At 39.0% G+C, this 27409-nt stretch overlaps 1 protein-coding gene across 1 annotated transcript in view; it reads right to left on the bottom strand.

Annotated features, from left to right (window-relative positions):
* SNX30 (sorting nexin family member 30) overlaps window positions 1-27409 on the bottom strand; it is a 170099-nt gene that overhangs the window by 79662 nt on the left and 63028 nt on the right. The window contains exon 2 of the mRNA XM_036741804.1: window positions 19256-19447. Within this exon, the coding sequence (XP_036597699.1) occupies window positions 19256-19447 (192 nt within the window). The remainder of the gene's footprint in view (window positions 1-19255; window positions 19448-27409) is intronic.

The following is a 27409-nucleotide window of genomic DNA, read 5'->3' as shown; positions in this document are numbered from 1 at the left end:
TTTTCCCCAGCAGTTTTTGTTAAACAATGAGTTCTTATCCCAGAAGCTGGAGTCTTTGGGTTTATCAAACAGTAGATTACTATAGTCATTGACTACTGTGTATTATGTACCTAACCTATTCCACCGATCTGCCACTCTATTTCTTAGCCAGTACCAAGTAGTTTTGATGACTGCTGCTTTATAATAAATTTAAGATCTGCTATGGCTAGGCCACCTTCCCCAGCATTTCTTTTCATTAATTCCCTTGATATTCTGGACCTTTTGTTCTTCCAGATGAAATTTTATTATTGTTTTTCCTAGCTCTATAAAATAATATTTTGGTGGTTTGATTGGTATGCCACTGAATAAGTAAACTAATTTAGGCAGAAATGTCATTTTTATATTAGCTTAGCCTGCTCATGACTTTATTTGTGTGTCTGAATGCAGATCAAAGCGTACTATTTGCTCTCTTTTTTTGTTTTACATTTTTCTTTCTCATGGTTCCTCCCATTCGTTCTAATTCTTCTATACAACATGACTAATGTTAAAATATATTTAACAGGAATGTATATGTAGGGCCCATATCAGATTGCATGTCGTCTTGGGCAGGGGAAGGGGAGGGAGGGGGAGAAAATTTAAAACTTATGGAAGTGAATGTTGAAAACTAAAAATAAATATATTAACTTATTTTAAAAAATACACTTTCTCTGATTTAGAGTTACATGAGAAAAGACTGTACTCTTTCAGCCAGTGATAACACTATTGGATATGAACCCCATGAAGGTTGAGAGAAAGAAAGAGAAGTAAAATATGTATTGAAATATTCATAGCAGAACTTTTTGTGCTAATCACAAACTGGAAACCACGCCAGAGGACAGCCATTCATTGGGGAATGAATGGCTGAATAAACTGATATACGATGTAATGGAACATTATTATGCTATAAGAATTCAGGAATTCAGACGGAAAGACATATGTTGAATTGATAAGCAACGAAAGCCAAACTATTACAATATATATGATTACCGGAACGTAAATGAAAACAATACTCAAAGGCAGCTGAATGCCCAATACATGCTACAACCAGTACAGATTCCAGAGGGCAAATTATGAAACACACCTCCCTATTCTTGGTGAGCAAAGGCTGCACATAGAGACAGATGCAGTTATAATTATGGTTGCTTCTGCATACATTTTGACATAAGATAAAGTTTGGATGTAGGGAAAGACTATCTAGAAGTGACTGTGGTATAAAAAGCATCAAGTAAACTTTAAAAAAAGTTTTCTCAGCTAAATTGGTGACTCTCAAAGAAAGCACTAAGCCAGAGCAGAAGAAGAGGTACAAAAGTGATTTAGGGAAGCTCATCAATTTAGTTCTCACCTCTCTCTGCCTTAGAATGGCAGTCTCCAAACTTCTTTAATCACACACACACCCCCCACACGCTGTCAATATGTGTACATTTACTAATTTATAAATTACATTATGTTCTACTATAGTGATACTTATGGGCATTATGAAGTATGTAAAAAATAAAACAATACATGAGACAAAGATGAGATAATATTTGATTCTAAAATCTCTAAGGAGCTACTGAAGTTTTTAAAGAAGGAGTGACATGGAAAGTCACCCTGGAACAGATGCACAGGATGTGATGCAGAAGGGAAAGACTGGAAGCAGGGAGATCAATTAGGTTATTCCAGAAGTCAAGCAACAAGTGATAGAGGTCTGAACTACCACGGTGGCTGTGAGTGGAAGGATGAGGGACTAATGCCCAACACGCTGTGGTGGTAGAAATGACTACATGGGGAGAGGGAAAGTGGAAAGTCAAGGAAAATGACAAAAAAACCCAAGGGACTTGATGCCAATGACTTGACCTCCGCCTGCCGCTAGTTGGAGATCAAGGCTCAGATCACTAAGAGATCCCAAGGAAACACCACAGCAGTGTTGCAATGGAGAAAGAAAGAATGCAACTCATATATTAACTAACAAATTTACACTGAACCACTTGCATTGACTTTTCAAATAGGCTGTGAATAGGCTAGCTTCCACTGATGGTTTCTTTCCTCTTCATTGCTCTTAAGAGTCACAAGGACAGGAATGTCCTTGGTCACATCGTCAAACAACTCTCCTTCTGAAGCAGATCTTCCATTAAAACAAGCTTCCCTTCTGAAGAGGTTTCTAGATGCATTGTTTCCTTCCAAAGAGGCTAAGATAGAACCTGCATACTGAATTTAATGATAGACTTTGAGCACTGAAGGAGTGTGTGACCCTCACATTGTTTTTCATGGTTTAACTGATGGCCAAAGCCATAAGCTGTCTTCTTTTTCTCTCCTTGAAGGGTCAAACTTACTAAGCTACAGAACCAAAATAGAAAGGATTTGTGTACGTGTTTCACCAGAAAAATAGGTAGCTTTCCAAGAGGGTGGGGACTATTTAGCTCACTTATTCATTTGTCTTTGTAGCACCAGTGTTTACCTCTGTGCCTACCATAGAGTAAGGACCTAATGAAATTCTACTTCTGCTGCTGACTACCTGGGTGACCTTGTGCTAACCACTTCATGTAACACTGGGCCTCAGTTTCTCCATCCGTAAAATGAAGGGCTTGAACTAGAGGGCCCCTAAATCCCTTCTCACTCCAAACTGTGGCTTTTTAACTTTTGGTAATCTGGTAAAGCCCATACACACCTTCTCAGGATAACGTTCTTAAATGAATAAAGTAAAATATAGAGGAAACCAATTACATCGAAATAGTTATCCAAAAGCATTTTTTAAAAGCAAGTTCATGCATTTCAGGATAACAAACCCTGCTCTAGACTCATGGGGCTATGACAGGGGAGAGACAAAAGGACCTGAGGACCCTTCCGCCTCTCGGGGTCAGAGAAGCTATGGGTATTATATACAAAGCATTACAAAGTTAAAAGAAACAGGTGTCTTCCCCTTACATACAGTAGCACAAAAACAACAACAGTGCTCTCACACATTAGGGTTGATATCGTGACATAAGAAATCCTCTTCTCTATTCTGATGTATTTATAACTGCTACTTGTCTAGTATTAACTGACTGAGGGCTGCAGACCCAGCTTGAAATTCAGGCAGCAGAAAGGGCTAAGGAGTCTCAATAATCTTCCTTTTAAAACGCTGTGTGCATGTTTGAACACTTGGAGTTCTAAACATTTGTTCCTTCTCAGGGGTCTAATTATGGGAAGGCAGACAGACAGACAGATGGGTAAGTCAAATGCCACATGGGACATCAAGAAGACTACTTGGAGTAGGTTCAGATGTTAAATGGATGTAGCAAAGAACATGCTAGATCAAGCAGGGTAAGAAGCTCACGACCCTCCCATCATTGTCTCTCACCTCTTGGCCAACTGAGACCAATGAATCAAGCTCACAGTACACACTGGGTAGAGAAAATGGTTTACCTTCAGATTCTGCACAGCATCTAGGGCTCCCTGAAGCTGGCAAGGGCATCGCTTTAAGCTCTACTAGCCTCAAAATCTATGACGGCTCAATACAAGATAAGAAATTTATCCTTATTTAAAAGTTCCTATATCTTCATGTGAAATTTTTGGAGTTTTAAGAATTAAGGCACTTCCAACATTTAAAACTTGATAACTTATATCAAACCACAGGCTTAAAAACCTAAGCCACATATCTTCAACTTCTCAAAAAATCCAGTAATTTTTACATATTAAAAGACTTGATTAATGCAATATTATGTAAAACTAGGCCTTTAATTTTTCAATCAATTAATCTTTATCATTAGCTATTTACATTTTATTTTAGAATACCACTTTTGAATGTAGCATATGAAACTTTATATATTTATGTATATATATATATATATTTTTTAAAAACAAAATACTTTTACACTCAACTTTTACATTATCTCAGACTGAGCTCATAATCCACCCCTTCCCCACATGCCCAATTTAGGTGCTTTTGTTTTTTGGGGGTTTTTTTGTTTTTTTTTTTTTTTACCATTTTTAAAATGACTAATGATTAAGCTAAAGGTAAATAGCAGGTATTAACCAATTTTGGTGTTTTTGTTTTTTTTTTTTTACCATTTTAAAAATTACTAATGATTAAGCTAAAGGTAAACAGGTATTAACATTATGGAAATATTATATTTGTATATCATTGCATATCAAATGCTATGTAAACATAATAAAATGGTAACAAATCTGTTCATTTGTTAATCATGTATTAACACCGTCAATGACAACAAAACTGCTACATTTGGACCTTACCTAGATATCCTATGAGAAGATGAAAAAATGCCTGCAGAACACAGTTGGTAAGAATGGACAGGCCAAACAAAATACTCATGGTGGAAATCTATATCAGAAGCAACCCAATCTTAAAAAGCATTAAGGCACTGTTTTTACAAGGTCTCTCTAAGGAGGAAAAGATACCAAAAAAACGAATAAAGTTCATAAATGTTTTTCCCCAAACAACAACAGCTAGGTGGCACAGCGGATAGAGTGCTGGGGATACAGAGGGAGGTAAGAATAGTCCTTGTCCTCATGAAGCTTATCTTCTAAAAGGGGAGACAACAATGAGGTACACACAGAATACACAGAGAGTAAAAAGAAGGCAACTTCAGAGGAGAAAGCACTAACAGTTGGGAACCCTAGGAAAAGCCTCTTAAAGCAATGTGAGATTTGAGCTGTTGGGAAGGAAGCCAGGTGAGACAGGACATAAGGAGAGAGAGCATTTAAGCACAGGATGCAGCTGGGACAAATGCACACAGTTGGCAGACAGGAAGGCCAATGGACCCGGATCACAGAGCGTGCTGGGGCGAGGAAAGCTAAGAAGAAGCCAGGCTGAGAATAAGAGTTTTAAATTCTAAACAGAGTAGTACTTTACAGTTGATCTTAATGGTAACAGGAAGCCATCGGTGCTCCCTGTGCAGAAAACTGACATGGTCTTTGCTGTTGCCCAGTTGTATCCAACTCTTTGTGCCACCATTTGGGGTTTTCTTGGTAGACATACTGGAATGGTTTGCCATTTCCTTATCCAGCTCATTTTACAGATGACGAATTGAGGCAAACTTAAGCGACTTGCCCAGGGTTACACTGTGAGGCTGGACTTGAGCTTCCTGACTTCAGGCCCAGCACTCCATCCACTGCACCACCTAGGTGTACTTTAGAACATTCGCTTTCAGTGGAGCAGATGATGGATTGGAATGGGGAGAGGCTTCAAGCAGGCAATGATCTAAGCAAGAGGTGGTGAGGGCTTGTGATGGAAACTGAACCCACAGGAGTTGAGAGCAAGAGAGAATGTAGAAAATAAGGGAAGAGAGGCAGGGACGGAGCCTTAGGGCATGGTAGCTGATGAGTATGACTTGTATGATGAATTTGCAAAGGAGACTGAAAATGATTTAGAAAGACTAGGTCTTCTGCGAAGAGGAATCTTTCCGGTTCTCAGAAACATTTTCAGTCTAGAAGAAATGACTCAAAGTTTTCCTTGTAAGACAGAGGAAGTGTGTGGGGGGGGGAATGGTGGTAACATACTTCTTTGTAATCTCTTCTCCAGCTCCCAACAAAAGCAATCATCAGATTAGATTATAGTAAAGGAAGGTAAGGGATTCCCGGTGTTGTGATTTTGTCAATGCAGGGAGCCCCCAGTGACTAACTTCCCAGGCCAGTGCTCTGCAACTTAGCTCCTGGGGACACTAAGGGTTAAGATAGAGGACTCAAACCCGGGTCTTTGTAACTCCCAGGAAAGATCATGCTAGCACACAGTGAGCATCACAGTGGTTCTCCTTAAAAAACACTGTTTCCCTTTTAAGGCAAATGGACCTGACCAACCTCAAGAGAACAGATAACGTAGGAGGAGAAATTCTGTGTTGACTTAAGTGTCTGGTTTTTTAAAACAATTTCTGTCCCAGTAAAAGGTTTCTATCATTAAAGTACTCAAAGAGTGAATCAGGAAAAAAGCCCAACAACTGGACTATCAGCCCTTTCCCAAACCGCGCGTCACCTCCTCCGTATGGCCTTTGTTCAGACCATTTTCCAGGCCTGGAACTTCCACACACCCCTCCTGCAAATATAGAATCGTAGCCAGTTTTCAAGGCTTGGCTCAAATGCCACCTCTCCTTTCACGATTCATCATGGATAGGGTGCTGGATCTGGAGTCAGGAAGACCTGAGGTCATGTGCAGAGCCTCGGACACTTATTAGCTGTGTGACCCTGGGCACAGGGTCAGCCTGTAAAATGAGCATCGCAATAACACCCATCTCACAAGGTGGCTGTAAGGAGCAAAAGAGAAAATATATTTGTAAAATGCTTAGCACAGTGCCTAGCACCTAGTGCCTGCCACTCCGCTTTGAGCACAGTACCTTTTAAATACTTTCACACTTCACACTTTGTATTATTTGTACACAGTTCTTATTCCCCGCCCCCAAACCTACAAGCTTCTAGAGATCAAGGACCATTTCTGAACGCATCCTCACACCTCTTTCTTGATGCACATGTACACATGTAGAGCCTCAAACAATGTTTTTCCATTGACACTCCTACTTTTGTACTAACTGATAATTGAGATGAGACGAAGATGTTCAGCGTATCACAGACTCTCAGTGAAGCCTTGGCAATGATCTAGAAATTAGGCAATTGTAGGCTTTCCTATCCAGTCAGTTCTGCTCTAATGCTTGTTTCAAAAATGTAAATTTGTTGCAACGTGATTGATATGTTAGACAACATTTTGAGCACAACAAGAATTCTGCTTACTTGAGATCACTTTCCCAAGAAGCTGCTAAACTGCAGAAAATGGCACCACTCTGCAATCATTCACAAGCAGCAACCCTTCTGACATCCACGTCCACAAAGAAACTTCACATCTTTTTCAACGTAAAGTGCCATATTTACTGGATATATTCTAGCGGCAGAGGAGGTCTGAAACCACTCCCCACACCTTTTGAAAAGGCCTCAGACAACCCCAGGGTCTGTCCAAGTTACCTGAGGCTTTGCAACTACAGGTCATGGGAACCCAGAGGACAGGCTGCCCACACTGCCACTATTTATTGTAATATTTATGTATTACATGTATAAAACTGTGCTACCTTTTAAAATTAGGTTTCTTTTTTATATTTCACTGATGAAGCTTTTATTGTATCCTCCTAAACCCCATTTTGCCCCTAAGTCCTATGGTTTCTAATGAGTGATTTTGCTTTTGAGGAATGCATACGTTGAGTTTTAGCAGAACTGATGGTATTTTTTTCCTTCAAGTCCCACACCAGGAAATTAATAACTATTTAGATTTAATTTGGATAATTTACTTTATTTTGCTATGTAAAAGTTGTTTCAACGCCAGTAGAGATGGTCATTTAGGATTTGAATGCTTTTCCTAAAATAGGGACACAGTATTTTTTAGAATTGAAAGGTACCTTAGAAATTATCTAGTCCCAGGTTCCTAAGCCTGGTGTTCAAAGACCTTCAGAGGATCTGTGAATAGATTTTAGGGAGTCCATGAACTTGGATGGGAAAAATAAATTTTATCTCTATTTTTACTAACTTCTGGTTTCCTTCACAGTCCTATGCATTTTATTTCATGTATGTAAAACCATACTGAGATGAGGTCCACAAGCTGTACCAAATTAACCAAGGGGTCCATGACACAAAACAGGTTAAGAGCCCCTGATCTAGTCTACCCCCTCATTTTTATGGACTAGGAAACTATGGAGAGGCAATGTACAGGGTGTCTCTAAAGTCTGGACACATGGGAAATCTCATTAACATCTCATTAATCATTTCAACCAAAGACTCTGTGTCGTTTAGCGACTTCTTTTTCTGGGGTATGCTAAAGGAGAAGGTGTACTCAAAATCTCAGATGCAACACACTTGATTGTACGCATAAAGGGTGAATGTGCTAAAAATCGACGGCAATGTGGAGTTATTGCATTAAGTTCACATGAATCTTGCAGAGCGCATCAACCTTTACACCACAAATGATGGAAATCATATTGACGATGCTATTTGTTAATGTTCCAATTAAATAAAATGTTGTTGAAAATTTCATTCATTTCATTTCTTGAAAATATGCATTTTTGCCTACGTGTCCAGACTTTAGGAACACCCTGTAGTATAGCAGAAAAATAAGGCTGGGGAGTCAGAGGGCATGGGTTCAAGTAGTGCCTCTGACCCACTACCTGCGTGACCTTGGGCAAATGATTTCAATCTCTCTGAGCCCCACTTTACTTACTTGTAAAATGAAGGGGCTCAATGGCCTCTGAAGTTTCTTCTGTAGTTAAATGGCTTCTGGTGTTCCTCCCAGCTCTAGATCTAGAGACGTGAAATCATTTGCCCAAGATCACATCAGACTTCAAAGTCAAGTCTGACTCTAATCCCAGGTGTCTTGGTCCCACAGGAGGAGAAAACTTTGGTTTCAGCCTATGAGAGGAAATTCCAAGTTCCTTCTTTGGTATATTGACCTATGGTACAAATGATCATTTCCACTAAACTGGAAATGTTTGCCATTTAGTGCTGGCCAAGCGGTTTCCCGGGAACCGCCTGTATTAGCTACACTTTTTTTCTTTTAAAGAACTCTATTTCTACATTCTCTGCTGGAATTAAGGGTACTATTCCAGAAAAGGGTATGATGCAATTCCACAGGCATTTACTGAGTGTCTACTATTAGCCAGACACTGCTAGGCTCTGGGGATACAAAGACCAAAAAATGAAACAGTGCCTGCTCTCAAGAAGCTTATCCCTTTCACATCACAACTTTCCACATCATGGTTTCAATATATCGCAGGTCAGCATAAGAAATTAAGTGGGAATTTGGGGGGGAGGGGAATTGTGCAGAAGCCACAGATGACCTGCAAAGACCAGCAAATGAAACAGAGAAAGTTTAGAAACTCAGAAATGCATAAAATATAAGTATAGTATTGTATAATATTGACTTATTTTATCATTTAATACCATAATAATTCAGACTTCTTTGGTACGAAAGGAGGGCCAAAAAATTTTATGTGGATTTTTCAGACTGCAGGGGGTGCTGCGCCCCTAACCCCTGCAATGTGGAAAGGATAACTGTACTCTACAGGAGGTTAGGGGAGCAACAGCAAGGAAAGATGCTTGACTACAAATTATATACGTAACAGGGACTGGCCAATGAGAGCCCAAAACTTAGGAGTATGCACAGAATGCCCTGCCTAAGGCATCGTCCCACACTGCTGTTAGTTGGACCTGCTTCCAGGGTGTATAATGAAGGCCCTGCTCTCCAATTCAGAATATGTGAAATCTGTTTCCTGTCTGCTCACTATGTAAGTGGCTCTTGACTGCCTGCTGAGCTTGGAACTGAGTGTAGATACAAAAACTCATTAACTGGTCTACCTTTCTCTTTCCTCTCTGTCCCTCTCTCTCTCCCTTCTCTCCCCTCTCTTCCCTTCTGCCCATCTTCCCTCTATCCCTTCTCTCTCTCTTCTCCTATCTTCCCTCTATCTCTTCTCTCTCTCCCTTCTCCCTCCCTCCCTTCCTCCAACAAGGGAGAGAGGCCTCAGGCTACTGCCACGCGGTTCATGAGCATTTGCTTCTATTCTTGTGTCTGTTCTTTCCTACTGTTAAGTGAAGGGATACTGGCTGTGGCAGCAAACTTGGTAGCTTCAAAAAGTTAAAAGACCAAGATGCCTGAGGTCCAAGAACCAGAATCCATTACATAGTTTAACAGAAGCCAGGCTACTTAAGCCCAAGAAATCCTGGGAAGAGGAATCACCTGGACCAAGCCTAGTGGTAGGCTGATGCAAAATGCCTTGTCTTGCAACAAGTAACTATCTATACACTGCCTTTGCCACATTTGGAAGAGAACATGATGGGAGGAGATGCCTTGTAGCAATCAGTATAAGTTTGAGCCCATTTTCCCTAGACACAGAGGTGGCAGAAATGGGAGATGCTTCTAGAGTTGTGTGAAAACTTTCTGTACTCTGTTCTTGTCATACCTTTTAGTTAAATATCCATTTATAAATGCTAATTGACTCCAAATGAATATGATTTAGATATAAATGGTCACATCATAAACAATTAGAGGGAAAAGGAGGACATCACCTTTCAGATCTATGGCTCAGGGAACAATTTATGACCAAATAGAGGACAGATAAAATGAAGAACTTTGATCTTATAAAATTAAAAAGTTTTTGTACAAAATCAATGCAGCTAAAATTAGAAGGAAACCATGTCACCAGAGGAAAATCTCTGATAAAGGTCTCAATTCCAAGATATATAAGGAACCGATTCTAATTTATAAGAATAAGAGCCATTCCTCAATTTATCAATGGTCAAAGGATACGAACAGGCCATTTTCAGAAGAAGAACTACAAGCTATCAATCGCCATACTTAAAAAACCGTTTCCAATCGCTGTTAGGGAAATGCAGGTTAAAGTCACTCTGAGATTCCATCTCACACCCACCAGATCGGCAAAGCTGACAAAAAAGGAAATGACAGAAGTTGTAGCAGCTGTGGGAAAAGTCACACTGAGGCACCGTTGGTAGAATTATAAATTGGCCTAGCCATTCTGGAAAGCAATTTGGAACTATGCCCAAAATGTTACTCAATTGTGCATATCCTCTGACCTGGCAATGTTACTACCAGGTCTATATCCCCAAAAGATCAAAGAATGAGGAAAGGGACCCATATGTACAAAAATATTCAGAGCATCACTTTTTGTAGTGACAAAGAACTGTAAACTAAAGGAGTCTTGATCAATTTGGAAATGCAAAAATGCCTGAACAAATAAAGATGTGTGAATGTAATGAAATAAAATTGTGCCATAAGAAATTATAAAAGAGACAGTTTCAGAGAAACCTGAGAAGACTTGTATGAACTGATGCAGAGAAAACTGAGAAGAACAAAGAATAATTTTACACAATAACAAAAACATTGTAAAGACAAACAACTTTGAAAGACTTAAGGATTATGATTGATGCAATGACCAACCACAATTCAATGAAGCATGCTGCCCACATGCTGACTAAGAGGTAATGGCTTCAGAGAGGAATGAGACATATTTTTTAGACACTGTCAATGCAAGAATTTGTTTTGCTTGATTATATGTATTTGTTACAAGGGTTTTGTTCTTTTTTTATTGGCAAAGTGTCAGGCAGGAAATGAGATTTCTGTTAATTAAAAAAATAAAATAAATGTTAAAAATTGATGTTAACTAGTTAAGAGATAGTAGAACACCAATCACTGAGTCAATCAGAGATATATGGCAGATGCTAATTGTAACTGGCAATTGGTATTAGGAAAAACATATTGGCATGGGGGCATAAGGCCATGATATCAGGAGAATTATTCCCTCCCCTCGGGGTTGCCCCTAGGGGCTCAACTGCTAGTATAAGTTGGAATAAGGACCCCCAGAGTTCATATGGGCTACATATATATAGTAAACACAAGGTAATTTTGTAGAAGAGAGAGGTGAGAAGGAGGGATAGGCTCAAAATTGGTTTAAGGAAATAGAACTTGATCTGTACTTTAAAGAAAGACAGGGATTCATCAAGACAAAAATGAGGAGGTATATTCTAGGCATAAGGGACCTCTGCCTTTGCAGAGGTAGAAGATAACACTATACACAGTAAAGGGCAAATCTGGATTGGCTAGAACACAAAATTTGTTTCCAGGGAAAGTAATATGTGGCCAGTCTAGAAAGACAGGTTGGAGCTAGACTATGAAATTCCAAACAGTACTTTGTACAACACAAACCCAGAAGCAACAGGGAACCTCTGAAGCTTTCTGAGTAGGGGAATAACAAGGTCAGACTACAGGACCTCGTTCTTTAAGAATATGAATTTTGCAGCTTTGTGGGATACAATGTGGAATGGAGAGGAAGCCACAGCAAGAAGAAAACTTGACCCAGGCTCTAGACCAGCTCTTCCCAAGCCCAAAATTCTTACGGTCTTTTATATATAGAAGACTAGAAATTGGACTGATTAAAAGTCAATGAATAAGGAGGCAAGGGAGAGGGAGAGGGAGCAAGAGAGGGAAAGGTGGGGGAGAGAGGGAGAGAAGAGGGGGTAGGGAGAGGGAGGGAGGGAGAGAGAGAGAGGCAGACAGACAGACAAATAGCAAGTCATGAATTTTGGAGAAAATTTCCAACTCAACACAAAAAACATGAAAATTCATCAAAAATAACTTCTATAAGTTGAGATGATTACTAAGCATAAACAGGCAGAAAGAAACACTACCAAATACTACTCTGACTGCCAGAAAGGGGGGGTTTCAAGTAGATCTGATGCCTGTTACTGCTCTGCCCACCAGTGTGAAGCCAAAACAAAGCCCAAGTAGAAGTCCTACACATCTTTTAATTTATTCCATTCCTTTTAATTTCATCTTTCTTACTAAAGTCTCTACAGATAAAATTGTACCTTACTTTGTACTGTATTACAAGCTCTGTGCCGTTAAAGAAAATGAAATTATATCAATAATGCAATGTATTCATACATATTATTATATTATATATATTAATATATATATTTATTATATTTATATTATATTATATTACATATTATATTCAGCTGTGTACAACTCTTCATGACCCCATTCCAGGATTTTTTTGGCAAAGATACTGGAGTGGTTTGCCATTTCCTTCTCTAGCGGATTAAAGCTGAGGTTAAGTGACTGTCATACAGCTAGTGAGTGTCTGAGGCCCAGTATGAACTCAGGTTTTCCTGACTTCAGGCCCAGTACTCTAACCACTGAGCCACCTAATTGCTTCATATATATTATAGACATATAGTCCTTAGGGAAAAAAACTTATGAAAATTTGTATTTGCAAATACTTTCATCAATGAAAGAAAACAAATCAGTGAATTAGGCATTTAAAAAATCCCTATAAGAACAATTAGCCAAAAATGCGAAAATGAACTCCAAATTAGAAAAGTCTAAAATTTAAAGAAAATATTAACAAAATTGAAAGCAAAACTCAAAAAAAAAAACTGAATTGATACATAAAACTAGAAGCTGGGTTTTTAAAAAAAGACTAACAATATAGATAAACTATTAGCTAATGTGACTTTTATAAGAGTGAGGGAAACCAAAAAGAGAACCAGGATAATTCTCAAGAAATGAGGAATAAAGGATATTATTAGAAATTATTTTGCCTAATAACATGCCAATAAAATTGATAAATGAAATGGATGTGTATTTATTGCTTTTACTAGCCATATATTCTTAATAATTAATTTATTTTTAGTTCTCAACATTCACTTCTATAAGACTTGAGTTTTAAATTTTCTCCCCCTCCTTTTCCTCCCCCCTTTCCCCCAAGATAGCATGCAATCTGATATAGGCTCTACTTACACATTCATATTAAACATATTTTCACATTAGTCATGATGTAAAGAAGAATTAGAACCAACGGGAGGAACCATAAGAAAGAAGAAAACAAAACAGCAAAAGGAAAGGAGAGCAAGCAGAATGCTTCAATCTGCATTCTGACTCCATATTTCTTTCTCTGGACGTGGATGGCATTTTCCATCATGAGTCTTTTGGAGTTGTCTTAGATCCTTGCATTGCTGATAAGGGCTAAGTCTATCAAAGTCAGTCATCACACAAAGTGGCTGTTACTGTGTACAGTGTTCTCTTCTGCTTCCCTTCACTCAGCATCAGTTCATGTAAATCTTTCCAGGTTTCTCTGAAGTCAGCCTGCTTATCATTTCTTACAGCACAATACTATTCCATTACACTCGTATACCACAACTTGTTCAGCCATTTCTAATCAATGGGCATTCCCTCAATTTCCAATTCTTTGCCACCACAAAAAAAGCTGCTATAAATATTTTTGTACATGTGGGTCCTTTTCCCGTTTTTATGATTTCTTTGGGACACAGACTTAGAAGTGGTATTGCTGGGTCAAAGGGTATGCACAGCTTTATAGCCCTTTGGGGATAGCTCCAAATTGCTCACCAGAATGGTCGGACCAGTTCACAATTCAACCAACTAGTGTTCCAACTTTCCCCACATCTCCAACATTTATCATTTTCCTATTTTGTCATGTTAGCCAATCTGATAGGTGTTATGTGGTACCTAAGAATTGTTTTGATTTGCATTTCTCTAATCAATACTGATTCAGAACATTTTTATATGTCTATAGATAGCTTTAATTTCTTCATCTGGAAACTACCTGTTCATATCCTTTGGCCATTTATCAATTGGGGAATGACTTGTATTCTTATAGATTTGACTCAGTTCTCTATACATTTTAGAAATGAGGCCTTTACACTGGCTGTAAAAATTGTTCCCCAGCTTTCTGCTTCCCTTCTAATCTTGGTTGCATTGCTTTGTTTGTGCAAAACTTTATAATTTAATGTCAACAAAATCATCCATTTTGTATTTCATAATGCTCCCTATGTCTTGTTTGGTCATAAATTCTTCCCTTCTCAATAAATCTATTCAAGGTAAACTATTCCTTGCTCTCCTAGTTTGCTCATAATACCAGTCTCTATATCTAAATCATGTACCCATTTTGACTTTATCTTGGCATAGGGTGTAAGGTGTTGGTCTATGCCTAGTTTCTGCCATACTTTTTTCCAGTTTTCCCAGCAGTTTTTGTTAAACAGTAAGTTCTTATCCCAGCAGCTGGAGTCTTTGGATTTATCAAATAGTAGATGACTAACGTCACTGACTACTGTGTCTTGTGTACCCAACCTATTCCACTGATCCACCACTCTGTTCCTTAGCCATTACCAAATAGTTTGCTGCTTTATAATACAATTAAAGATCTGGTACATCTAGGCCACCTTCCATTGCATTTCTTTTCATTAATTCCCTTGATATTCTGGATCTTCTGTTCTTCCAGATGAAATTTTATTATTGTTTTTCCTAGCTCTATAAAATAATATTTTGGTGGTTTGATTGGTATGGCACCGAAGAAGTAAATTAATTTAGGTAGAAATGTCATTTTTATTATATTAGATTAGGCTGCCCATGAGCAGCTGATATTTTTCTAATTATTTAGATCTGACTTTATTTGTGTGAAAACTGTTTTGTAATTGTGTTCATATAGTCCCTCGGTTTGTCTTGGCTGGTAGACTCCCAAATATCTTATGACGTCTAATAAAGTAACTTTAAATGGAATTTCTCTTTCTATCTCTTGCTACTGGGCCTTGTTAGTAGTATATAGAAATGCCGGTGATTTATGTGGGTTTATTTTATATTCTGCAACTCTGCTAAATTTGTTTATTATTTCAAGTATTTTTTTTACTTGATTCTCTAGGTATATCATCGTATCATCTGCAGATAGTGATAGTTTTGTTTCTTCTTTGCTTATTCTAATTCCTTCCATTTCTTTTTCTTCTCTTATTGCCCAAGCTAACATTTAACAGCCATATTTTTAAAAACGCTTCAAATCACTAATATAAAGAGAATTAAAATTAAACAATGCTGAGTTTCAACTTCCTGACTCCAGGTCCAGTGCTCTACCTGCTTCAACACATAGGTGCCTATATTCAAGAACTACATGCAAGAAACCACTAAATTCATGGATGTACTTATTTTTTCCCCACACTTTAAAGTTTAATATGAATTATTAACATTTTCTCCATCACTTTTTTAACATTAGGTATTTTAATAATATTTTATTTTCCCCCCAATTACAGGTTAAAACAATTACTAACATTTTTTAAAAATTCCGTGTTTACCTCTTTCCCAACCCCCTCCCTGAGAGGGTAAGCAATCTAACATAGGTTATTATATGTGTTTATACGTATTCTTTAACCTAGCATGGCCAGGAACAGGTAAATACTTCAAAGAGATAAAGGACTCATATGTACAAAAATATTTATAGCAGCATTTTTTTTCTTGAGGGAAAGAATTGGAAATTAAGGAGGTACCCATCAATTGGAGAAAAGCTAAACAAATGAAATGGAAGTAATGGAATTTTATTGCTCTGTAAGAAACAACAAGGAGTCGTAGATTTGGATAAACTTGGGAATACATGAATTAATAAGAATGGTGAGCAGAACCAGTAGAACATTTTATACAATAACCACAAAAGAAAAAATATTTTGAAAGACCTAAGAGCACAAGTCAATGAAACGACCAATTACCTTTCCAGAGGACTTATGAAAAAGCATGTTTGTTACCCAGTCATCTCACAAAGGGGTGAGGGACTTGAGGGCAAGGTGAGATACAGACTTTTGGACATCCCCAGGGCTGGATCTGTTTGTCTCCTTTTCATTTGTTACAAAGGAAGGTTTATTTTATTTTTATTGGCAGGATGGAAGAACAAGAATTTGAGAGGGAGAAGGTAAGCATACCCCCCAAAAGATGAAGAAATGAACACTTGGGCATCTTTTTTTAAATAGCCAAAGAGAATAGAAGGTTCACAAAGAGGCACAGATTAAAAGGACAGCTCTGAAACTCACATATTCAATCCATTAAATTCTTTCTTTAAAATGCAAGCTGAACATAATAGTGTTCTATAGTTTCATGTCTAATTTTCTTTTTGTGCGCACGCACGCGCGCACGCACACACACACACACACACACACACACTACTCTGGTCAAGTATTGAATAATAACAACAAATTTCAGCTTAAAAATAAACTCTATGCCATGTGGGGGAGGTGATCTTGTAAGGAACAGGCTACTTCTGAATCCAGAAGGTCCAATTCTGCCCCCACTGTGGACTGTTTTGGCTAGAGGCAAGGGAGGCTGCATATTCATCATGCTTCCCATTACAAAGAGTTAGCAGGTCACAGGGTGCCAAATGAAAACTACAATATTGCCAAGGATGGCTAAGCTGGCAGTCTCCTAAAACCTGAGATAATCTCTACTTGTTAGAATGCTCAATTTCCCCCGCTCTCTTTTTTTCCTGGCATAACAGGCATCTCCTCTTCCAAACAAGCTCATGATATGAAGCAACAACACTGTGCTCACATTGAACTGCCTACAATTCCTAGTTTTATATAAACAAGGAAAAGTAGAGGGGGTTTCAGTTAGAAAGCACTTTGGCAGTCAAATAATGCCCTGAGTGAACTCTTCCCATACTTCTCTGGGTTCAGTTGCAAAGGCAACACTCAAAGGTAAGCACTGATTATGATATTATAGCATGCTGACCCTGCTCCTACCTTCTAGATTGTCCTTTAAACTGAGACACTTCAAAGTTGTGTGTGTGTGTGTTTGTGTGTGTGTGTGTGCGCATGTGCATGTGTGTTGAGGTGGGGGGTGCAGAGTGGGAAGAAAGGAAGGTATGAATTTAGTTATGAAAGATTTCTAAACTTGATGATTCCAACCTCTACTCATAGGTAAGTTACCTCAATCACTCAAATAAAGAGCTTATGCCCAGCTCTATTCTTGCTTCTACACCACTCTGAAGATTCCTTCCCAAGAGAATTATTAGAAAATTACACCAAGGCCTTTAGATGTGTGGAGAACAAATATAGAACTGAATTGCCCACAGACATCTCAAAGTCAGCATGGCCAGCACAGAACTCATCAGCTTTCCTTCCTCCCCGCAAAGGGCACAACCATTATCTTGGCCACCCAGGACTGAAACTTCAGTAGAATCTTCAACTCCTTACTCACATTTATTCCATATATCCAATCTTGTCCTTTCTACTATCTTGTCCTTTTGACCCAGAAATATTACTACAAGGTCTGTATCCCAAAGAGATGAAAAATAAAAAGGAAAGGGACATATGTGCACAAAAATATTTGTGGCAGCTGTTTTACTGGTGGCAAAGAATTAGAAATCCCCCATCAACTGGGGAGTGGCTATACAAATTATGGTATATTATTGGAATGGATTATTATTGTGCTACAAGAAATGATGAGCAAGATGACTTCAGAAAAACCTGGGAAGACTTATATGAACTGCTGCTGAGTGAAGTTAGCAGCACCAGAAGAACACTGTAGAGCATAACAGCGATACTGTACAAGGATCAACTGTGAATGACTCAGCTATTCTCAGCAACAGAATGATCCAAGACAGTTCTGAAGGACTTCATAATGAAAAATGCTATCTATCTGCAGAGAAAGAATTTATGGAGTCTGAAGGTAGATCGAAGCATACTTTTTTTTAACTTTATATTTCTTGGGGTTTTTCGGTGAGGAGGAGAGTTGTATTTTCTTTCACAACATGACTAATATGGAAATATGTTTTACATGAGTGCATATATATATATGTATACATACATACATATATATATACATATATATATATATATTTATAACCTATAAAAATTGCTTGCCTTTCACTTAACCCCACTACCTTCCCCCCTTCCAAAAAAAGTTGCTTGCCTTCTCTAGAGTGGAGAGGGGAGAGAGAGAATTTGGAATTCAAATTTTTAAAAAATTGAATATTAAGAATTGTTTTACATGTAATTAGGAAAAGAATAAAATATTTTTTAAAAATTCATTCTAAATATTTCTTCCTCTGTACGAACAGACACATAGCAAGTAAGCAGAACCAGGAGCGTACTTTCCATCATGAGCACAATAACGTAAAGGTAAACAAAACTGAAGGATTTTCAGCACTTTGAGCAATATAACAAAAAATCGTAATTTCAGAGGACTCAGGCTTAAGGACTGTCTCCTGCATAGATGGCAGACTAGAAGTAAAAAAATGAAGCATATATTCTTAGATGTGGCGAAGACATGTACTTGTTTTGCTTGACTGTATTTTCTCTTTTCTGCTGTTTCTCACCATCACCACCACCCCCATGGGGGAAGTCATTGGGAAATTACAAGGATGTAAAAAATAACTTTACTACTTAATCTTTTTTATATTCCTGTCATTTCTCAATGATTTCTCCCCTCCCCTCCCCTACCCCATCCCACCCCAACCCCTAGGGTGGTAGAAAATAAATACAGTCAAGCAAAACAAATAAATATCAATTAAACATCCTTTTAAACAAACAAAAAACATTTCCCCGTTATTTTGTTTCACTCCAAGGCAATACTTTGGGGAGTTTATAGATCACATAAGGGACCTAAGAAGTCATTTAGTGCTCTCAGTTTACAGATGAGGAAACTGATGCCCAGGAAGGTTAAGGAACTTCCCTTGAGCTACAAGCAGCAAGTGGCAGGGCCAAGACTTGAACCCTTACAAGTCCTTAACCTGAAATCCAGCATCTCTTCCACTGAACCACACTGCCTATTCTTTTCAATGGAATACAGAGAGTCCGGAATTCCTCAACACCCATGTAGTTCATCTTAAACCACACTAATTAAATAGAAATTAAATGTGGTTTAGCTTTGTAATAGATGGCTGAGTAGGAAGGGCCACCACTTTCCAAGGAACTCTCCTCTATCCATTATTAAATTACTAAGGCCTACCTTTGTAGTGACCCTATATGTGATGTAGGTCTCCATTGTACAGACATGTTTCTTGGGATCATCAACAGTGACAAACAGGTCTCTGGTCTCACCATCAAGATCGTCATCCAACTGAAGTCTGTTGAGAAGTGAAGACGAAGAGGCTGGGCTGGATGTACCTGCGGGAGTCCCACCATTTGGCAAATTGAGGTCCTAAAAAGAGAAAAGAGAAACTGCTTTTAAAAACACACAAAGAGAATAAACTCCTAATAAAATAAATCCTGTATAATGCTGGTTTTGCTTTGAACATACCCTTTATAATTTTAGTTTTATCACATCAATGTTTTGTTCCAACAAGAAAACAAAACTACCATATGTTTGAAGGAAGTAAGATTGCATATAAAGATATGAAGCTCGGTTAACTCAAAGGGAAAAGTTTCCTTCTGATCTCGGTAGAGACCACTACAATGCTCTTTTAACAAAAGTTAACTTGCCAAATGATTCTTCCTCCACTTATTAAAATTGAGGTCAGATGCAACCATAAACCTGAACCCATGATTCTTATCCTCACAAGAACCCTAATGTTCTGAGCTAATAAGGATCCTTTTAACCACATACTCTGGGGACCTCCCACCCCTTCTTTCCTATCCTCAACACAGTGCTATCTCATACCAGGTAAGAGATGACACAGAAAACCCAATGATGTGTCTTTAAAAATTAAAAAGACATGGAAAAAAATCCACACACAAAGTATGCAAGAGGACTGGAAAAAAGAAAAGAAAAACTGATACAATACTCAGATAGTTTGTAGAGGGGAAAAATTTAGCCATAACGTTTTTGCAGTATTCTTAAAGCACAATGTTGACTTAGTAATTTTTATGGAACATTTGTGTTTACATACACACACCACCACCACCACCAGCTAGAAAAGGACTAAGTCTTTTAAAAAATGATTCATCTTAGTACAAGCTTTTCCTCATATACCTGACTGCCTAGGTAACTGAGCATGAAGAAAGCATCATCCATAGAATTCCAAGAAAATTTTCATTTTTTATCCCCATGGGAAAACTTCATTAGTTATCTATGATTTATGCTTTTTAAAACCCATCTCAGAAATTAGAGCAGTAGGAAGGAATTTTTGCATAAAGGGCAACCACCACAAACCACACCCAACACAATCAGCCTTTAAGGGAAATGGGAGTGGGACCCTAAGGATACTTGTGAAATGAAAAGATGTTGCTAAGGGTGAAGGGGAGGTGTAGCAATGAGGAGGAAGGAGAAACTCATGCCAGCCCAGCTGATACTTTCCTATTTTAATGACTTTTCCTGGCTAAAGGGACTGCAAAGTTTTGTTCTTGTTTATCTCTGCGCTTTGCTGACTATGAGAAAACACTGGATTTCTTAAAACAAAACATTAACTTAAACAACTAAGTGTCCACTAGTCCTCCTTACATTAAAATCACTGAAAATGACCTCAGAAAATCTCGGAATATTTAACAGCAGAAATGACCCTGTTCAATGACCATCTGATCACAAACCTCATGGCAAGTATAAAACAGGGATGTTTAACTACTGTCATTGAAATGACATAGAGAAATCCAAGTTGAACACAACAGTGAGGTCCTCCCTATGTTCCTACCCGCATCAAGCTCACCAAGAACTCCACAGTGTTTCAACATCTATAACCGCTCAAAATTATTCTCCTAACCATCCACACAGAAAAAACCAAGTGGAAAAAGAACCTCCAGTGCCATGATGTGGTGTGTGCGTGTCTGTGTCTGTGTATGGGGGAGGAGGGGCACTTGAGAACACTCAGATGACTGAGTGCTAGGCTCAGAGTTGAAAAGAGAAAAGCAGACTAGGCCAGAATGCCTCTGATAAATTACGAAGCTCCTTCAATGACCCCACTTCCTATAAAAGAAAAAGTTCATTTCTTTTGAATACCAAAAGGCTTCAGTGTTGCTGAATAGTGGGAAGACCTGGAATACAACAGATGTCTGACAAATTAAAAACTGGTATCACACACAAGGTAGTCACAAGGTACGTGGTGGGTGTAAATAAAGGGTGACACAAAACTAATAAAGAACTCTGAAGAACAAGAATAAAAGATGTCATCAGGGAATCGTAGGATAGGAAAAGAAGACAGACTAGCCATGTGGTCAGGATGAGGGTGGGAGGCCATGGACAAGGGGCTCAAGCACGTAGAGGTTTCAGTCAGCATTGCTGAAGAAAATCTCCAAATCAACAAGATTAGAAATCTATTTGAGTTTTGCTTACCGTTATTAAAGAGGTGCTGAACTGTTGTTTCTACATTGCTAAAACATCTCAATGCCGTTGCCAGCACCCTTTAAAATCAGCATCCTAGACAAAGCTCTAGTTGTCCTGCTCTAGTTACAGCTCTGTCAGAGAACAGATAGGACCACTAAGCGGTAAAGACTTCCCAAAAATTTGGGGGAAGAGACTAATGTATCGCCAAAGGTCACAGATCGAGTTTATAAATCAGTTTTACTAATTTTCCGATGGGAGTAAGAGAGATGGATGACAGGGAAGGTCAAGGAACAAGTCATCTGGCCTTGTGCATTCAGCCAGCAGGATTCACACAAGCTTCAAGTTAATGGTTTTCCTAAATAGCGGTTTAAAAAAAATAACAAAGCAAGGAGACTATGCATAAAGCATTATTACATATTACATATTACATATTACAGCGCTCTACAATTCAAATGAAGGTAGGAAGAGAAGTCGGTATTATCACTTTTGTGATATTCCATATACTCAGGAGGGAAAAAACTTTTGGACTTTGGCAAATCTAAAGGAACAGAATGGAACTGTCCTGAGATTTTCTAACCAAAACCTTTCAGCTATGTATTCCAGACCAAAAGCCACCCTTTCTCCTCACCACAACCAAAAAGCCTTCTAGGCAAGAGTTCAGCCTCCATACTAAGAGGAAAAAAGAAAAAAAAACAGTACAAGTAACTGGCTAACCATCACTTTGAAAGTTTAAATGAGCACCTCCCCAAAGCTCCTTGCTTCTGAGAGACCACACTGCCCCATTCTGTCCCTTCCAAAAACATTTTCTAAAAATACAGTCACAAGACAAAACTAAACAAAAAAAAAACCCAAGTGTATGTTCCAAAGTAAAGAAAACTGAGGAATCTAAGAGTTAGATCACTGGACTGGGTGTCATATGACTAAAGGAAGCAGGAATCTTTTACTTGCTGGGATTATTGTATTTACTTGTACCTGTAATACCTGCTTGGGTGGATATCCAAGTTCTGACAGCTGGTGGCAGTGCTTGTATGGTGAATGGACTTTTAACAAACTAATCTGTTCTCTGCTGCCCTGCCCGATTTCAGCTCCTCCATACAAGACATCTCTGTGCTAGGTACCCCCTCCACTTCCCCTTGTCTGTCCTACCTCCTTTTTAATATTGTCTCTCCACCCCCACACATTAGATCCTGAGCTCCTTAGGATAGGGACTGGTACCTAGTAGGCACTTAAAAAATGTTGAACGGATTGAACTGGAATGTCAGGTCACAGTATTAGAGATGGAAGAGACCTTTGAAGTAATTTAGTATAATCCTACTTTACAAATTAGTAAACTGAGGCGCAGAGAAAGGAAGTAACTTGCCTGGGAGTTTCCTTATAAAGGCACATAGTAACAGTCAATAAATAACTACTGCAAGTGAGAAATGAATTGATCTTTATCCTCCCTTATTCCTCAACTTTGCTCTTAATGGTTCTACAAGAGGCATCACTTCTACACCGCAGCAAAGAGCAGGAGGAGTGATGGTAGTAGTAGTTGCAGCAGCAGCAGAAGCGACAGCCAACACTGATACAGCACTTACCGTGTGTCAGGCACCTAGGAGGCAGGTGCTTTTATTATCCTCGTTTTACAGATAAGGAAACTGAGGCAGACAGAGGTTAAGTGAATTGCCCAGGGTCACACAGTAAGTGTCTAATGCTAAATTTGAACTCAGGTCTTTCTGACTTCAGGCCCAGCACTTTATCTACCATGCCACCTACCTGCCCTTAAATAGAGGGGAAGGGGAAGAGAGAGATTAGGAAAGGCGAAAAGGGGAAAAGACAGTAGTCCAGGCACTGGAAACTGAGCAAAGGCTCCAAGGCAGAACCACACGGCACCTAAGTGTAGTCCAGAGTGGAAAGGGGCAACATAATGAGGCCAGAAAGAATGGCTGGAGAAAAATTATTGAAGGCCTTGAGTATCAGACAAAAAGAGTTTGATATGGGAGTTTCAATGGGAAATGAGAGATCATTAAAGTGGGAATGGGAAATCACTGAAGATTTTCAAGGAGAGGAATGCCAAGACTAGATAGACACGGCAGAGAAAGATGATTCTGGCACGATGCAGTGTGAATTGGAGGTGGGGGTGGGGGGGGAAAATACAAGTGAAACATCTGTTAAGAAATTACTACTAAGCCAAAGAATTTGAAGGAAAAAAAAGACCAGCTCTCAAAAGAACAATTGCTAACGATTAACAATGACGGGAGAGAGCATCTAATCGCTAATAAGAAAAATGCCAATCAAAACAACTCAGCTTTCCCCTCACACCCAGCAGACTGGCAAAGGGATAACAGACGTAAACAGTCAACGTTTCAGGCTGTAAATAGACTATGACACAATCGGTACAACTGTGAGACTGGTCCAACCATTCTGAAAAGCAATTTGGAATTAGGCTAAACAAGTAATTGAGATCTCCATTGATCCAGGGAACCCCCTGAGCCGCACTTAGGCATTTACTCTACGGAGGTCAAGTTCAGAAACCTCCCACAAACAACAAAACATTCAGAGGAGCACTTTTTGTAGTAGCAGAGGACTGGGAACAAAGTATATACCCATCAATTAGGAAACGGCAAATCAACCTGTGCTACCTGAATCTAAGTGAGATAGTATTATGTTGTAAGAAAGAATGAACGTGGGGCGGCTAGGTGGTGCGGGGAGTAGAGCACTGGCCCTGGAATCAGGAGGACCTGAGTTCAAATCCAGCCTCAGACACTTGACACACTGGCTGTGTGACCTTGGGCAAGTCACTTAACCCCAATTGTCCTGCCTTCCCCCATGCAAAAAAAAAAAAAAAACAAAGAAACCAACAACAACAAAAAAAGAAACAACAAACATGAAAAGATCAGAACTAAAAAAAAAAATGAAGTGAAGCAGAGCCAGGAAAATGATATTAAAAATGACAAAAATACAAACAGGAAGGATAACAACAACCAAAAAAAACCTGTGCACCATATAATTATGACGTCCAAGTTTAGAGGAAAAAAAAAAAGAAAATGTACCTCCCTCCTTTCTTTGCAGAGCTGGGAGACTATGAGTCCGGAATATATGTTGCCAGATTCAGCTGATACGCTCCGGCCCTTTGTAGCAGTGAATAGTGGATAGGAAGGATTTATATGGAAATGAAAGACAGACTAATTGTTACTCCTTCTCTTCTTCTGATTCTTTGGACTCCCTTGGGTCCTCTGACCCCGATTCTTTTGCCCATAAGCATTCTAGCGTCCTCTCCCACCTCATCTTCGTACCCTCAAACCCTATGAAAGTTGGGGTTTTTTTAATAAATAAAAAAATTAGCCTGTGGAGAAGCAGAGAAATACTAGTTTAGAATGTTTATTACACCATCAGGTGCAGTGATAATGTTGGGCGGGTTTTGTTCAAGTATGTTTTTCCTCCTTTGTTACAAGGGAAGGCTCACTATATAGAAGGACGGCATATTCAGATATGGCTAAGGCAAAAAACAAGAGTCATCAGAAACGCTGTAAATGCTTAAAAACACTAGTTCAACCCCAGTTAAAGGAGAGCTTTTATTCCATTGTTTCATCTTTACATACTCGCTTTTCTTACATTTCCTTCAACTGACAAGTGATAAAAAGAAAGGTCTTTTGTGTAAGAAATTATTCATAGATGTAGAATTAGCAAACTTAAAAACGGTAACTAAGTGGGTTCCCACCAAGTGAGTATTTACTGAACATAGTATATGAATATAATTAAATATTATTACATCCTAAGAAATGACGGGGTAGCTAGATGGCTCAGAGGACAAAGTGCTAGGCCTGGAGTCAGGTAGATCTAAGTTCAAATTCAGCCTCAGACACTCACTAGCTTTGTAACCCTGGGCAAGTCACCTACGCTCTGTTTGCCTTAATTCACTAGAGAAGGAAATGACAACCCCCTCCAGTATCTTTGTCAAGAAAACCCCATGGACAGCGTGGTTCACAGGGTCACAAAGAGTCAGACATAATGGAATAACTTAACAAAGGCTGGATGAAGAATTCTAAGAAACATAGGAAGACTTTTATGATTTAATAACATTTAAGTGCTGCCATTTATATAATGCTTTATGATTGGTGGTTTACATTTACAATTTCATTTTACCTTCACAATAATATTGTGAAATAGACTCTATTTTTATTCCCATTTTAAATATGGGAAAACTGAAGCAGACAGAACTTAAGTGACTTGCCCAGGGCCACACAGCTAGGGAGCGTCTGAGGCAGGATTTGAACTTTAAGTCTAGCACTCTATATACCACATGTAGTAGAGATGCTTCTAACTAAAACAGAGGAAAAAGAATAGAAATAAGAGAATGATATATAAAATGACTCACAGTAACTTAAACAACACTAAAATGCTGTCAGATTAATTGGAATAACAATCTTGGTCTCGGATTAGAAATAGGGACTGGGACTGGGACTTCACGGACGTGATCAAGTCCCAGAAGACAACACTTAGCCCTTTCTTAGAAATTTACAGTCTTAGAGACTTGGCATAGGGCAAGGCACTCCAAACTTTTAAGTAACACACTTCTACCAGTAAACGTGTACCTTCAATGTGCGCACATTTAGGTATAAATTATACACATACTACTATACTAATAATTATGTCCATTATAAAAATTACACAAAAAGAGAACTTAAAAGAAGACGGGATAAATAAAAAATAATACTTGATTCAAGAAAAGATGAGGTAAAGAAGAAACAATACTTGAGCCAAGAGTCAACAAGAAACACCCAGAGTTTACTGAGGAGGGTGGTAACATGGTCAGATCTTTGCTTCAGGAAAATCACTCTGGCAGCTCTGTGGAAGATGTACTGGACCAGGGAGAGATTTGAGGAAGGAGACTCACTAGGAGGCAGCTAGGTGGTGCAGTGGAGAGAGCACTTGGCCTGCAGTCTCAGATACTTATTAGCTGTGGGACACTGGGAAAGTCACTTAACCGCTGTTTGCCTCAGTTTCCTCAACTGTGAAATGGAGATTTCAACAGCATCCACCCTTCAAGATTGGTATGCGTAGCAAATGAAATAACATTTGTGAAGCATTCAGCACAGGGCTTTGCACAGAGCAGGAACTATACGATTGCTTATTTCCTTCTCCGCTTCCCTCTCCCCTCACCCTACTGCAACAGTCCAGGGGAGAGGTGATGAGGACCTGACAACAGTGAGGTGTGTGGGCAAAGAGAATGGAAGAGGTGTGGAGGCAGGAATGGCAATATATAGCAAACGACTGGATATGTGGGGAAGGAGGAGGGGGAGTCCTGGATAAGCAACACCAAGGTTGTGAACCTAGGTGATGGAAAAAATGGTGTTCTCAACACAAAGAAGCCTGGAAAAGGGATGACTATGACAAAGACAGATAACGTAATGATACTGTCAATACGGATCACAGCTCATCCATGGCTGCTCACTATGAGACTCACTCTGTCCCACCCAAATAAAAAAATCAAGGAATCAGAAGTTTTAGTCATTTGTCACTGTCCACGCTTTCAGAGGGACCTACCAGAGGCATATCGGGCAGTTAGCTGACACAGTGGAGTGCCAGGCCTGAGTCAGGAAGACTCATCTTTCTGAGTTCAGATCTGATCTCAGACACTTAACAGCAGTGTGGCCCTGGGCAAGTCACTTACCCCTTTTGGCCTCAGTTTCCTCATCTGTGAAATGAGCTGGAGAAGGAAATGGCAAACTACTCCAGGATCTTTGCCAAGAAAACCCCAAATGGGGCCAGAAAGAGTCAGAGATGACTGAAAAACAACTGAACGATCAGAGGCATACAGGGATGTGAAGGGTATAGGGAAAATTTCCCAGTGACACCTTCATAGATGATAGTGGTTATATTATAAATGTCCCAAGGAACCTGGAAGAGGTTGAAATCTTGGCACCA

The sequence above is a fragment of the Trichosurus vulpecula genome, chromosome 1 (assembly GCF_011100635.1).
Source record: "Trichosurus vulpecula isolate mTriVul1 chromosome 1, mTriVul1.pri, whole genome shotgun sequence".
Lineage (NCBI taxonomy): Eukaryota > Metazoa > Chordata > Mammalia > Diprotodontia > Phalangeridae > Trichosurus > Trichosurus vulpecula.
Note: the sequence above shows the minus strand (reverse complement) of the source record. Positions and strands in the feature narration are given on the sequence as shown.